This window comes from Monodon monoceros, unplaced genomic scaffold (assembly GCF_005190385.1).
Source record: "Monodon monoceros isolate NGI ecotype Baffin Bay Population unplaced genomic scaffold, NGI_Narwhal_1 Super_Scaffold_2, whole genome shotgun sequence".
NCBI lineage: Eukaryota > Metazoa > Chordata > Mammalia > Artiodactyla > Monodontidae > Monodon > Monodon monoceros.
Genome location: NW_021703776.1, coordinates 2,536,589 through 2,552,685, shown reverse-complemented (window position 1 = coordinate 2,552,685; position 16,097 = coordinate 2,536,589). Strand labels below are relative to the sequence as shown.

General features: G+C 46.5%; 1 protein-coding gene across 7 annotated transcripts in view; it reads left to right on the top strand.

Moving 5' to 3' along the window:
* COBL (cordon-bleu WH2 repeat protein) overlaps positions 1-16,097 on the top strand; it is a 257,530-nt gene that overhangs the window by 196,210 nt on the left and 45,223 nt on the right. For 5 of the 7 annotated variants that reach the window (XM_029234100.1, XM_029234102.1, XM_029234099.1 and 2 more), the window contains one exon: positions 683-853. The exons of the other annotated variants lie outside the window; for them this stretch is intronic. In XM_029234100.1, coding sequence (XP_029089933.1) covers positions 683-853 — 171 coding nt within the window. The remainder of the gene's footprint in view (positions 1-682; positions 854-16,097) is intronic. 7 annotated transcript variants of the gene reach the window in all.

Here is a 16,097-nt window from a genome sequence, read left to right as displayed (position 1 = left end):
TTCTATAGAAAATGGTAAATAGGTCCCCAATGTGAACAGATCAAAGAGGGCTGCTCGGTTGGTCTGAGAGGTAGACTGGCCTGGGGGACATCCTCACCCTTTCTCCAGCCCAGGATCCTTTTCAAAACAAAGTTTAAAAACTGTTACCGCAAACAATGGAAGAGGTTGATAGTATAAATGGGCTTAAAGAGGTAAATCAAATTAGGGGTTATTGGATCTGTAATAGGTAATAATAGATGTAAGCAACAAGAATAAGCTAAAAAACCTGTGAACCTGAAAATGACTAACGTGAAGAAAAAGAGTTCCTTTGAAGTTGACAGAGCTGTTTAGGGACCTCTTAATAATAATTTCAGCCTTTAAAAATACTTGTGCCTTTCAGAAACAAACGGCAGTACATTCAAATTAACCCAAGGATGGGACCCCATGTATGTAAAATGTTAAAACTTTAGAGAGGTGGGATTTGCTGCTGGGTGTGTTTGGATTTGGTTCCAGGTGTGGCTGCATTTGGTGACGGATGAGGTTGGATTTGATGTCGGGTGAGGTTGGGCTTAGTGCAGGTGTGTCTGCATCTGGAGCTGTGAGGCGCTCTCGGTGTGGCTGAGTGATGGTGACGTACCTTCCGTTGGAGACAGAGGGCCTCTGGGCTTAACCTTCTGAAGTAATCCCTGTTGATTCCACGTAGGTGTCGGACGGCAGGTGCCACAGAAGCCTCCCAGAGGCACTGCTCGGGGCCCCCCCCAGTTAGTGCTTCCCCCACCCCCACCCTACCCTCCTCCTGACACAGACGTGGCAGAGCCTCTCGGCTTTCCTGGGGAAGGCGCTGTTTCCGAGGCCTCCGACCTGAGACCCACACGTACGTGCCTCTCGTTTCATCTGTGTCGACGCCTCACCTCTCTGGTCTCTGGTGTCGGCGCTGGGTTTCCAGACTTTCCATTCTTGCCTGGGGATGTGTGTGCCTCTTCCCTGCAGCTTTACTCTCTCAACGCTCAACGCAGTGTGTCCAGTTAACAGTGAATGCACTCCGAATGCCAGGCAGGTACCCGTGAAGAATGATTTAACCCATTAATCATTCATGTTGTGGTTAGACTTCAGCCAGAATTGCATCGTGTGGGTGGAGACAGCCGGCTAGGAGCAAATAAATGTCCCTCAAATTAGAACTGTCCTCGCAGTGCCCGCAGGTGACCCACTCAGCACAACACAGCACAGCAATGATGCGATCGTATAGGCTATATTGCTAAGCTCGCTCAGGCCAGCTGTGAATGCCAAGGCGGCTGTGCTCCAGAGCTGGGGGGACTTAACGGACTAGAATCTTTGAACCCTACAGCCAGTGGCCAAGCTCCCGCAGAAGGGGAGACTGAGGCACCAGAAGGGGAAACAGCTTAATTTGAGTCTAGCAACAGCCACAATTAAAGGCTCATTTTGTTTCTGTTTCTTATCACACCCTGTCTGAGATCAGGCTTTCTTTGTTGTTTCCTGGGATTTCTTTTGGACTTTAATAAGCACCATGTATAGCATTCCCACCTCCAGTTGGATATTAGCTCTATGTATTTCACTGTACACACACACACACACACACACACGCACACACACACAGGACATCGAGCCTGGGTGCATCCCTCCATCAGGATGCCTGAGCTGTGCTGGGTTATTGCCTTATAAAGCAGGTACCATCCAGGGCTGCATTTTCCTGATGGTGAAACGTCTCTATGCATTCAGCCCGGGGAACAGCTGGCGCCCACATGAGATATGCAGCCCTCTGGTTAGGAAGTCCATCCTTTTCTACCATCGAACCACTCGATCTTTTTCTGTCTTCTTTGGAAATGACAGCTGGCTCCCTGCCAGCTTGTGGGGAAAGGAGATAATCGTTGGATTACTTACCAACTTTCTCTAGGCAAAATCATCCTGATTCATTTGATCTCTTTTCACAAAGACTTCTTTTCCATCCTCAAAATCTGTTTGATCATCTTGACGTTGGACATGCTTCCGAATGCAAATGAAATTTGTAGGGGATTCAGAAATGGAGGATTAGACAAGATTAGTTGGAAGGATGACACCGAGGCTTAGACAGCTCTGGAGCTGTGTCATCTCTGAAGAGAGTGGGTTTGAAGCCCCACAGGCCAAGGCCGTGAACTTTCAGTGGCCGCTCCCGTGGTCCTCACCGTGAATTGTCCGCCCTGGAGAGCCCGTGAGGGAGGAAGGGCTGAGGGGAGAGGGTGGCCCTTGGCAGGGAGGAGTGGCCACAGCCCAGGAGCTCAGGGGGCCTAACAGGATGGGACAGCCAGGCCCACGGACTGCCCTACACTTGACCAGACCCCAGCTTCCCCCGGGCCCCTGCCTGGGTTTGGGGAGACAGTGTCAGCATGTGGCATCTGCTGGCGAGACCAAGGACAAGGACAAGATTTAGCAGCTGCTTTTTTTTTTTTTTTTTTTTTTGGCCGCGCTGCGCGCCATGCGGGATCTTAGTTCCCCAACCAGGGATGGAACCCGCACCCCCTGCAGTGGAAGCTCAGAGTCCTAACCACTGGACCGCCAGGAAGGTCCTCAGCTTTTAAAGGCCTGCATCAGCCTGGAGAAGAGCTTCCCCCTGGGTCTCTCCAGCGCTGAGGAAATACATCGCATCCCCGCCCTTGGGAGCCTTTCCAACAAAGGTCTGCATAGAGAATGAACAAGCCTCAGACAGAACAGGAGGCTCCCTGCCTTCTTGCCTGGAGGCTCCCGTCTCCTTCTCCTGCCCCGGGACAATTCTCTCCATGTCTTCCTCTCCCCACGTGCATGTCCGAGGACCTTCTCCTGCCCTGGACATAACTCACCTGCCCACCTTCCCTTTTCATGCCCTCTCACACACCCACAGGAACGCCAGGAAGAGAGCACAGAAGCACAGGGGGAACAGACCGGGGCCCCGCAGAGCCTGGCCCGGGCATAGCGGGACCCCTCCCGTCCCCTAGCCCTGTCCTCCTGACCACGTGTGCACCAGGGGTTAACGCATCCAGCTCGGAGCTTTTATTTAGCAGGACCGTCCCGGGCATTGTTTACAGCAGGAAAAACTAGGATCTCCTGCCCAGCCAGGCAGAAAGCAGTTCACCTGTTTTGATTCAGGTCTTTAAAAAGGTGAGGGAAAACGACTCCTTTGTTGTCGTTTGTTTCCTTTCTTACTCCACGTTGAAATCTGGGCGCTGCTCTCCCTTGTCTCTGGGGAGCTATGGACGGTCGGCACGTGAAGTGCCGGGTGTGATTCCCGCCCCTTGTGGGCGTGTGCATCTCACCTGCATGCCCGTCGGACTTGCATCTGGTTGCAGCCGTGGGAGCTCAGCAGGCAAGTTCATCTGCCGGCCGTAAGCTCTGTGTGTCTCCTCGTGAGCTCAGCAGGAGTTAGACCTGTGTTCTCTGGCTAAGAAACGACGTGTTAGTGGTGGAACTCAGACCTGAGTACCTGGAGGCCGGGCGAGTTCTCGCTCCACCCTCTCTGGGGAGACGCTGAGCCAGAAGCAGCTACGTCACTGGCCCCTGGTCTCACTGCAGAATGCGTCCAGCAGGAATCGACATTATGGCGCCTTTGACCTTCAGCCTCTGCCTGCCCCCACCCCGAACGTTCCTCCCACTCTGCCAGAGACTGCCACTGGGCACCTTTGGCTGTGCACCTTCTTTGTGATTTGTACCACAGGTGGCATGTCCCACTTAGGTCATTACAAAGAGGTAAGATACATTTTCTTGAAAACCAGTCAGCACAGCCAAAGATAAGATGGAAAGACTTAGGTAGCAGTGAATTAATAGGAACTGGATTTGTACGCAGATGTGAGAAGGTGGCAAAGAAGACATGAAACAGGTCCTCATACCACACCTCCTATTTTGATCTCTCCCATTCCAGAACCTTCTGTTCCAGCCATCCCCCTGTCCCTGAGCCTTGCCTCAGCAGAATCTTGGTTCCCATCCTGGTGGCTCTGCTGGTGTTCCCGTTACGGCTTCCAACCCTCCTTTCTGTCCCCAGCCTCCTGCCAGCTGACCTGGGCACCAGGTGGGCCCCAGGCCCTGACCCAAGGACAAGTCCTCTTTCCTATTTTTATGCTTTAAGTGTTAGCAGCGCTTGACTCGTGGCCATTAAGACCATGTTGACCTGGAACAGAAGCAAACAGGAGGAGACTTGTGTTCCAGGTCAGTGCCACATCTATCTGCATCTCCTGAGCTCTTTTTGAACCAATGTATGGTTTGTAGTCGGAAGAGGTAGAATGACCATCCCCTCGTACATCTGTTCAGCTCCAAGAGGCCACCTTCCACGGCCAGCCCTTGCGCCAGATCTGGGGGGACCCGGCCTGGATGTCAGATTGATGTGAGCTCCACATACTCTTGCACAGTCAGGGGCGGGGGTCTCTGTGCTCACCCTGCTCCAGCCCAGGAGCCCTTTGGTCTTTGGCATGGCCTCCCCTCCCTCCTGTTGTCCTCTAGGTGTTCATCCACTTCTCACCCTACTCATTACACAGGCCTGTGTGTGCTACCCCACTAGTTGAAGCTACTTGGAGGCTGTACCGGTCTTAAAGGGCATCCAGCGCCGGCACTGTGGTCTGTCTATAGGATGTTCCCATAGCGTCAGCACTGCATCGGAGACCTTGGCAGTCACACCTTCAGCATCCCAGCCCGGGCTTCCATTCCTCAGTTGTCTCCTGGTCGGGTCCGTCTGTCAAGACGGCCTGTGGTACCCTGGCTCCCGATGACCCCCACCTCCTGTGTTCACCCTCTTATGTAGCCCTCCCCTTGAACATGGACTCGTGTCTAATGAGTAGAATGTGGCAGCAGTAGTGGAAGTCACTTGTCACCTCTGAGACTAGGTGGAGACAGTCTGTGGGTTCCATCTGGAGCCTCTCACCTGCTCACCCCGAGGAAAGCCAGCTGCCGGGCTGAGATCTGCTCTAGGGAGAGTCCACGGGGCAAGGACCGAGGGAGTCTCCAGCCAGCAGCCCTCAGTCCACTGACCATGAGAGCTGAGTCCTGCCATGGCCACCGGGTGACACTGGAAGCAAAGCTTCCCCAGTAGAGCCTACAGGTGAGACCACAGCTCTGGTCCACACCTTGATTGCACACAGCTGAGCCATCCCAGATTCCAGACCCACACAGACTATGAGATAAATCCTTATGCTTTGAAGTCTCTAAGTTTTGAGGTCATTTGATCTGTGGCAATAGATAATCAATACAGGTTGCAAAACTCCCTTTTCAAACCTACTCAAACAGTTAGGGAATCTCTTATCTCATTAGGAATCCCAGTGGGACAGACTTCAGTGCTGAACCTGAGGCCTCGAGTTGCCATCAAGGCTTTCCCTAGATCATCTTTGGGGTTGGCTTCCTCCTCCGGCTGGTACCCAGGGCGCCATGGCTGTTCCCTGCATCCCATCCAGACAGCGGAAGTCTCAGGGGAGGAAGAGAGACCACCTTTTCTAATAGTTTCATAGGAAAAGGGAACCTTTCCCAGAAACGCCCAGCTGCAGAGTTCCTCTCATGTCTCATGGACCGGGGTTGGGTCTGGGGCTGACCCAGCCCCTGGGTGAGGATGGAATCCCCGGAGGTGAGTCAGGTGCATCCTGACAGCTGGGGTGGGGTCAGCTTTCCCTGCGATTGTGGGAGTAGCTGGTCAGTACAGGAACTCTGCTCGCTGGGAAATGTGGAGTACGCACACTGCATCAGCAGCCAGCAGTGTTCACCACACACGGGTTGTAGCCTGAGGTTTCCTTCCTGTGTCTGGAGAACATAAGATGCGTTGTGAGCAAGTGCAGAGGGATGATTGTGTGCCGGCCGTGAAGGCCAGGCGCTTGACTCAGAGCAGCGTGACCACACACCTGAAAGTCAGAAATCACCAGGGCACCGTCCTCCTTCGGGGACAGTTTCAGTTCAGGCCTGGCCCCCACCTACCTTTCCATTTCCTGCTTTGACAAACCAAAGGAACTACTAGAAATGCTCCTGACATTAGAAGGTGCTCACTTAGAGCCCAGAGACTAAAGGGTTTGGTTTCTTGATCATCTTAATAGCCAAGAGGATAACAGAATAGGGTTAGTGAAGTTGGGTGTTCAACCAATCAATCTTTGGAATCCTATATCTCATTTAAAATCACTTTCTGCTCTAAGAAGCATCATTTTCTCTCTTCCAAGGTGAGCTTAGCTTAGACAAAATGCAGCCTCTTCAAAGTTGGCTAGGGCAAGTGTGAAGCTGGGTGGACTTGGCCTCTGCATCGCCTGGTGCGGGACTGAGGTCCCTTGGCCTGGTCCAGGCTGTCACTCTCTCCCTGGCAGCCCCGGCCAGCCCAGCCTGTGGAGTCTGAGGTGGTGAGTGCTTGGTGCACACGTGGGAGAAGAACGATTAGGCTGGGTGATATCTCAGCCTCATGGCACAAAGGTCACCGTGAATGGGGCTTTGGTGATGTGTTTGAGCTTTTGTTGCATAATTGTAACAACAGTAAATAGTAATTCCTTGGCCTATGCTCTTCAATCTTTTGGTTTCTTATTAATAAGCTTTCATATTAACTTTTAGATATCTAATCAAGTACACAGGTGCATGTCTAAACCAGTATAATTGTGCCTATGGATTTCCCCCCATAACTTTCTAACCAGCTCGCTCTGATTTCAGTTTTAGTTGAATCTTCGTTGTGAATCATGATGGTAGAGTCTATCCCATTAGTTGCACTGAATTGTTTGTTTACAAGATTTTCAGTACTAGTTATGATTAAGTTATTAACAAGTTATTAGCTACTTATTTTAATGACAAGACCCTGGGGATTTTAAAACTCAATGCACAGAGAGCTCAACTTACAGATCCTCAACTTGTCTTATATTTTTTAAATTAAACTGTCCAGTGACTGTCGTTTTCTTATACATTTTCCTACACCAGGCTTGAGGAAATCAGCCTTTCCTTGGTTATACGTTTCTAAGGTAATTGGCAAAGGATTTTAAAGGCAGAGAGGGAAAAAGGGCCATTGTCTCCTGTTCTAAATGACATGTAAGGTTAAAGCACCACTGTGACAACTATTGCGATGTTTCTAGCTGATTGGTTTTCAATTTGTGAACAAGTGTCCCATTCTAAAGAACTTTAAGGAAATTCTAAATTAGGGGAATAAAATTAGAGAAATAAACTATCCATTCTCAATTAGAAGATAGTAATTTGCTCAATATAAAATTAGTAATAACAATAATTCGCATTTTAGGCAGTGTGACTCAGCAGGAGATCTGAACATCTAGAAATATTTTGGGCCCAGCTCTGTGGTTTACTGGCAAAATGGCTATAATCAGATCCCCACACTCCCAGACGAGAGCCTCACTAATGGCTGTGCCACGTGGCATGCAGGATCTCAGTTCCCCGACTGTGAGCTGACCTGAGCGGAGAGCTTAGAGAGGACAGGACAGGAGCTTCACTGATGCTCCTTATATCGGGACCAATAGCCTTTCAAGTCACCTAACATCTTACTTTACAATTGGAACCAACACTTGGCCCCTTTCCAAACAAAGTAGTTAATCCTGACGCTTGTGATACAAACACAGTTCTGGGAGTCTCGTTTGTCATGGAAGCACCCTTGCAACCCTACAGGTGTGTGGACCTCAGAGCAAGGCCAGGGAAGCACTCTTGCCTTGCCTTGGGTTTACTCGCCGCTTTCCTTCTGTGGCGAGAGAACCAGCCAGGCAGCTGCTCCTGCTGCCATGGGAAAGGGCACGGTATCCAGCAAAACAGGAACTGGGTGGTGAGCAAATGGCCCGTCTCATAAAAGGAAGGAAGTCGGTGACTATGGGAGCAGAGTCTGTCCCTGCTCAGAATACATTTTGAAAATGGACTGAATTGTTAGCCTGTTATTATGGTACCTTGAAAACCATTAAATCTACCCGATATCAACTAAAGAGTGAATACTACTTAGAAGCAAAGCAATGAGAATCATGATAGAGTTATGTACAGTATTTTTAAAAACGCTATGAACATATTCCCTTTTGCTAATGATCTTTTAGCCCTTTATTTACAAGCTACCATGTCCCTGACTTGAGAGAGAACTGAAGAACTTAGTGACAACTCAGGGAGCAGGTATGCACTGGACCTGGCTCACACCAGCTGGTGGTGAGAGCAGGTTGTTGAAATTTTAGGAATTTTGCAAGCCAATTGCTAAGTAGAACCATCATTAAAAAGTAAAGTATGTAAGCTTACAATTAAATAATGTTAAAAACAGAGGTAACAGATATTAAAAACTCACCACTTTCTAATTATTTTACTACATTTTACTATTTCTGTGTTCTTGAGGTTATGTACTTTGAATCAATATGATTCAATAATATGTAACAGTGAAAATGCTATATAACAGCACACCACTGCACACCTCTTCCCAGCACCACATTCACTGACTGATGAGATCTGGAAATCAACCAAGGAAGGAGCATTTACACCATGGACATTGGCAAAGGCTATACAAATCAGGGCTGGATTTATTGTGTGCTAATTGCCCAGGTGTAGGATGTAACATTGGGAAATGTTAATAATGCAGATTAATTATAAAAGCATATTATCAATAGCCAATGCATTGTGAAAAGCGCCACCCTACCCCATCCCGCCAAAGTTGAAGAATGGTTCTTCCATTTTCCAAAAACCACTCTTCAGTTCAACAAGGTCATTCACGTGGTTGACAAAGAAGCCAAATTCCAACATCTGTCTTCATGGTTTCATGTTCACCTAACTGCTTAACATAAAGCGATCAATCCACATTTGTGTCAAAAAGACACGTGTTTGTCAATGGTAATAATAGGCTGACTACAGATAAAATAATTTGACAAAAAATAATAAAAGGATTCTGTGAGAATCAATTGGTCATATAGAATTTACAACAAAGACTATTGTATATTTTATTATTACTTGTAAATTTTGTGCTACCCATCCTTTGTATCAGTAAAACTTTATCTGTCTGTTTATCCCTTTTACTTTTTCCAGAGAGCTGGTGACTAACCATTTACCAGCCTCCCACTGCAAAGGAATAACATATAAATAGGAATGCTGAAAGGGAGTAAAATTATTTAGTTAAGAAAACAGATGGCGATATTATTTTTTATTTTCCTAATTCACTGCCCAAGCTGTGAGTTGACACAAATAATCAAACAGGTTTCTGTGTCTCTCAGAGTTTTAATTTGCAGGCTAAGTTCAGGTCTGGCGTAAAAACCAACTTTTTAACATCAAGAGTTATAAGAACTTCTTTCTGGGTTCACATGTATTTAAGTTCTTCCTGGAAGTAAGGAATGGACAGCTTGATTTTTCAAGAATGGTTTGAGATTCTTAGTAAATATCATTATTTTATTTTATTAGTTAAAAAGTGAATAGGGATTATAAACCCATCATTTCTTTACTGACAATAGTCTTCTAACCTGTTGTCTTAAGGATTTTTATGAGATAAATAAATTTCTATGAATTTAGGCGTGGCTGTCCTTTGTTTTAATCCCTAACCCTCGAGGCCTTCAGGGCCTCAGGCTACTCCATGCAATCGATGGCCCTTCATCAGAGGGTCAGTCTCTCACTGCGGAAAAGAGCAAAACCCGGGAGAGGTTTGCTCCTTGAAAACAGTGGTCAACATGCATACGCAGTTGATGCCTGTCTCCAACTCAGTAAGTCAGTCAGTATTTTCTGAGCTTATGCTTGAGCCCTGCTTAGTATCCACATTGTCGAGGCTGGATTGATTGATCTGCCGCTGAGGGCACTGGGAAGCAATGTTACCTGTTTTTCCCTAGAGCTCTGAAAGCAACTTAGACTTCTTTCCAGGAGCTTTCCTACCAGCTGGTCACTGTCTCTGCCTGCAAGGACCTTAAGGTTTTGTATCAAATCCATATCATTTTATTAGAAAACCTCCAAGACAAGAGTGAGTGCCCTGATGCTGATGACATAACTCTCCCAAGGACAGAATTGTGTGTGTTGGATCAACAGGCCCTTTGAATAACTGACATAGTCAAAGACTGAAAGGAAGTGGAAGGTACAAATGAACTTATATACAAAACAGAAACAGAGCCACAGACAGAGGAAACAAAGGGGAGGGCGGGGAGGGATAAATTAGGAGTTTGAGATTAACATATACACACTACTATATATAAAATAGGTAAACAACAGGAACCTACTGTATAGTACAGGGAACTCCACTCAGTATTTTGTAATAACCTATAAGAGAAAAGAATCTGAAAAAGAACATATATATATATATGTATATATATATACACACACACACACGTATATATATCTCAACCACTTTGCTGTACACCTGAAACTGACACAGCATTGTAAATCGACTATACTTCAATTAAAAACAATAAATTAATTTTTTTTTTTTTTGCGGTACGCGGGCCTCTCACTGTTGCGGCCTCTCCCGTTGCGGAGCACAGGCTCCGGACGCGCAGGCTCAGCGGCCGTGGCTCACGGGCCCAGCCGCTCCACCGCACGTGGGATCTTCCCGGACCGGGGCACGAACCCGCGTCGCCCGCATTGGCAGGCGGACTCCCAGCCACTGCGCCACCAGGGAAGCCCCAATAAATGAAATTTTTTAAAGAAGAAAGGAAGTGGAGGAAACATTAGTAATATGATGATTTGGCCGACACCTCACTCTGTGCAGTGCTGAATCCCCAGGGCCTTGATGATGACGAGAAGGGTGACATTTATTCTGCCAGAGTTTGCGTTCATATTTTACTGTTTATTTTCCCCCCCGCAGTTTATTGCTGTGCATCATTCCCTACCCATGCCAAGCGCTTCTGACGGACGGCCCCTTCCTGGAGCTCCGTACCTCTGACTTTTCCCTGTGCCTCTGCTGTCCTGACTCTGATTCTCCTGTTGATCTTCCATCTGTCAGCATAAAAGAGCTCATTTGTACACCCGCAACTTACTTTCTTTAGAATTTACATAAAAATGCATAAGCAACAGAGATTTGTCTGACCGAGGTTCACATTTCCTTGTAGGAGGTAAAGACTTCTATATGTAAATTCTAGGTTGATTTATATTGACCTGTCTGAAATTCCCCTTTCATTGATACGTGGATATGTTTTTATTAAGAACCTTGCTTTATTTGAATTCACTATTAATTCATATTTTTCTTGTTTGATAGTCGGCTACATAATTTCTTCTCCATTTTCCTTTCAACTAGATGGTGTCCATAAATTGACCAGCAAGGGCAATGTGGATAGAACTGAAATAGTCTATCTTTCTGGTAAAACTAAGTGCCTAAGCCCAGGAACTATGAATATAACCTGTAGGGACCCACCACTCATGATCTATAGGTATCCATTCGGGATATGTAGGATATAACATTTTTGTAGATGTTTTCCAGGTTTTCCTATTACTGTGTCCCCTGCCATTTAGAGAGTTTATGAGAAGAAAACAGAGGAAGAGGAACATGTGTCTCGCTTTGTTGATTCACCAAACACGGGGTACTTGCTTGATGCTTTGGGGGCTGTTAGAGTGAGTAGCACATGACCTCTGCCCATGGCTTCTACTTACCATGACTCGCTTGAGAAAAGAAGTAGCCATGGGTCCACTTGATAAATGCTAGTCCGGAGGTTTGTACGAGTGGAACATATGCCCGAGGGTGTAGCTACCACGTCCACGTAGGGGTGTTGCCTGCTCTTCCTAGAGACTAAGGTCCTTCTCCCATCTTGAGAAAACCGACGCAGTCACTGAGAACTGGTCACCGCAGCAGTCCTAAGACAGAGCAGGTGAAAATGCTCATGTGAAGATTCACGGCTTAGGGAAAAAAGACTTGCTTGCTTTGATAAATTTTTATTATTGTGCAAAGATACATTTGAATTGGAGAAGCTTATCATGTTTCTCTCCAAAAGGTTTTTTAAATGTTATTGCTCAAAGTGAGAAAAAAAAATGAGTGTTTTTTACTTGTATGACTGTTGCCTGCTGGATCACAACGAGAATGGTAGCGATAACTGATGTAGGAAATATCGCAGCTGACATGGGTATTACTAGTAAATATAAGCTAGGACTTCTAGAAATGTATAGCTAGAGCTGCGTATAACCAATCTAGTGCCATGTGTTGGTGAAAAAAACAGAAATTACTCAGGAGGAATCATAGAACAAGTTAGAAAGTGCTTTTCTTTTGCATTGAAATAAAGAACTTTTGTCTGATAAGTAGCAGTCATTTGACCTTAAATCATTAAGTGGGGAAAGTCTAAACAAGAAAAGGTAATGTTTACCTAAATGTTGGGGAAAGCATCAGGATTTATGGCCCAGACGTTAAAGATTGTAGAAGATTGTATATATTTACAGCAAGAAGCATTTGTGTAAGAAGTAGCTATTACGCTGAAGAAAGATGGCGGTAGGAAGTCTTAAGGCAAAAAGTTAGGAGAAGAACAGGAGAAAATGATATTGTTCATTGAATTATTGGTTGGGGGACAGAAAATGTAATACAAAAAATGTATCAAAATCTATGAAAAACAGAGGACACAGATGTTGGGGGTGGGAAGGATCAAACTCAGTGGAGATCGACCGAATTATGTGACAAATGGAATGTGACCAGGGCACCCCTGACATCCTGGATCACGAAGTTAGCCAAAGACACAGATTTTTTTTTTTTTTTGCGGTACGCGGGCCTCTCACTGTTGTGGCGTCTCCCATTGCGGAGCACAGGCTCCGGACGCGCAGGCTCAGTGGCCATGGCTCACAGACCCAGCCGCTCCGCGGCACGTGGGATCCTCTCAGACCGGGGCACGAACCCGTGTCCCCTGCATCGGCAGGCGGACTCTCAACCACCGTGCCACCAGGGAAGCCCCAAAGACACAGATTTCTGACAGCACCTTAGGGTTCTCTATCACCAAGGTGGTCTCTCACACAGCTGGGTAAAATTCAGGGCAATTCGATGAACAAGTTTTAGAGATCCACGTGTGTCATGACACTGTGCTTACCCAGCATCAGAATCTTCAAGGAACCATACAAAATAATTTGCTTAAATATTTTTTTCTCGAGGCACTTGCATTTCTGAGAGGTTTCCATTTCTGGCTCAGCCCAGAATCCATCCCTCTTTGTGGGTCATCTCTTCTCCTTTTAAGCCAATAGGAGAACCGTCTGTTTCTTGTCTCCATAATGTTACACATATTGTTAAGAGTCGAACTAAAAGAAAAACAGATTTGTGAGGGTTCACATTTTCTAGCCAGAGAGACACAAATCAAGCAGCCCTAGTGACTGACGAGCCTTGACTAGCCATGCAGGTTCCCAGGGACGCCCTCAGGGGGCACCAGCCCTATAACAAGTGCCAAGGCACACAGAAATTATATTATTTTTCAACAGCAATTGGCTTAAACTCTTCCATTTTCACCATAGAGACAGTGTCCGCAGTGGGCAGTGGAACACGCTGTAATTTCTAAACTGCATTAGATGGGAATATTTGCCATCTCACTTCACTGGTACTTTTGACCTTTTCCTATGAAAATTTGGAGATTATTTTGTGGCAAATAAATACTCCTAGTACTACAGATGAAAGAATTTGGAGAATCTTACTCCAGTTTCCTCACTGGTATTGTATTTTCTCACCCATTATAACGAACCACGCATTACATCTGTGTTTGCAATGCTTATCACCTGCTAATTTTCAGTTTTCATGTTAATTTGGGTCCATCATATGACACTGTTTGTTCACAACTCTCATAATTCATGTAGTCTGATGCAAAACATGTCCATATGCAGACTGACATTTTCCACGGCAAAACAAACTTTTCTGTAACAGAGATAGGATTACATCTTCCAAATATTAGGCGGGGAGTAAGAGCCCCTCCACACAAGTATTGAAGGCACAACCGATTGTCTAGGAATTAATCGACTCACAGAGTACTTACTTCTCTCCCCTCTGAATTGTGCGTGTGCATGCGAGCACACGTGTGTGTTTTTAACTATTTCATCCTTCAAACCCAAGGAATGTAGAGCAGGAGAAAAACTCAAAATAGTTTTGCTGCTTATTAGTTGCCATGGTAAAGCAACAAGAAGCAAACTTCAAACACTGGTGAAAATGAAAGTCCAAGTGTGAAATGAAATGAGACTTGGAGTTATCTGCGGACTGAGTTCCCATGCTTTACTTGTCACCGATAGCAACACAGGACACTTCTGTCAAAAACTCTTCACAGGAAACTGTGAGATTAAATTTATCATCACTTTCTGTGTTTATTCTGCCCTTAAATGCTTTATATCATCCTTCTTTTTCCTTCTTCTTAAGAAAATAATAAACTTTTTATTACTATGAGCAGAGCTGTGTAAAACTCAGAAGGTTGTATCTGCCTCCAGCAAAGAAAAAATGTTCTTCAGTAAAGAAAAAAAAATACAATTAAAAAAAAAAAAAAAAAACCAAAGAGGTGAGAACTATTGAGATTATTTAGGCTGGCTACATTGTTTCCGGGGTGATAAATCTACCCTCCGGTTTTCAGGGAAGAAAATGAGGGGGAAAGTGACCAAACGTGTAACCTAAATCAGAACGCAACAGCCAGTGTATCTCATACGTTTTTCTTTGGTGTGTGAGGAACTAGGGTTAAAGAGAAAATAGATCCTCATATCTTTCGTATGAATAAGACGTGGTAATGAGGAATATAAAGACTTCCTAATAGCACAAATCCTAAGCCAGATGGCAGATGGCCATGTCTGGCCCACAGATGTGTCCTCGTTGCCAGGTAAAGTTGCCAATATTAAGTCATATTGGCCTTGAAATTCTGTCTCCTCTGGAATGTGTAAGAACGCTCATGCCTTCGGGGCCCGGAACTCAATGGGCACCATGCCCCCCACCATCTCCACGGCCCAGCCGGGAATTCCTTTGCTATGGTTATTCTTGAGCTATGGTTTTTCCAGTCAGAGAGTGGAGGGGAAAGTGACGAAGTCTTGCCATCAGGCTCCTGACTGGAGTGGACAAAAGTGGGAAAATGAAGCCTAAACCTATAGGGCTGCAGTCTCAATGAAAGGGGGTTAAAGCTCAGTTCTGGTTGGAGGTAAGGAGTATTCGCACCTCTGGCTGGTTTCTCTCATGGACGTTTCTGCCTAGTCCTTGGAACCTTTGATGTACGACCTCTCTCTCAATCTTTTCTTCCCACCCCGCAGTGGCAGGCACACCCCAAATCTGCACCCACAGAGGGGTTACTGACAGAGCCAGGAAGGGGATGCCCGGGGTAGGGGGGATCTGCCTTTCCACCCCCATCCCATCACAGCTGTCACACAAGTAAGGTAGAGTGTTACCCTGCTGAGGACAGCACGTGCCAAGCCTGAACAGCCGCTCCCTGGACAAATGGCCTGCATTAGGGCCCTGGGGCTCGAGCACAGAAATAGTGTACGTGAAGACGGAGTTCATGAAGTCCCATGAATATCAAATAATAGCGAATGGTTTTAAATTGAGACTTTTCTTATCTAGTAGTGGATTGTAAGTTTCCTTTTTTACTATTGCAAGTTGAAATATGGGAATCAAATTGATGGGAATTAGCAGTTTTTGTCTTTTAAGAGTATTACTGATGTATAATTGCCACACAAAAGCCCCACATGTGCGTAAATGCAGAAAGCTGAGTTTGCTGAGAAGTTCACTGAAAGGAGGTCAGCCACATCCTCCGCTCTCACCAACTCCAGACCCGCTGGTCCCGGCAGGACCCTGGCTGCCACCTGGAGGGCGGGGTCGGGGCGCCAGGGCAGCACACTGGGCTGCTCTGCAGGGGCAGTGCCCCCTCCCCGCCCCTCCCAGCTGCCCCATCTAGCAGCTGAAGAGGTGGCTTATTAACGGGGCTGGAGGTGCCTGGATAAACAGTGTCTCTCCCCACTCCCCACTCCTTTCAAACACCAGGAAACCCTGATTATCCCACTGATGGCCCATCTCAAGGAGAATTTTTCTGTACAAAACAGAAAATAAACATCAGGGCTTTGAGTTTATGCCAATATTATGTTGCAGGCGGTCACACAAACAGCTGGCTCGAGCGACTGCATTCCTAGGGTCGAGCCCCCTCTGTTTACAAAGAAGGGAAAGTGAGGCCAGAAAAGTAGAGTGCCTTTTGTCTAAGGCCACACAGCTAGAGAGGCCTGTGCTCAGATGGGCAGACTCTCCATCCACTGTTGCTGGTGTAACCAGAGGTCTAAAAAGGAAAGCAGGTGCAGTATGGAGG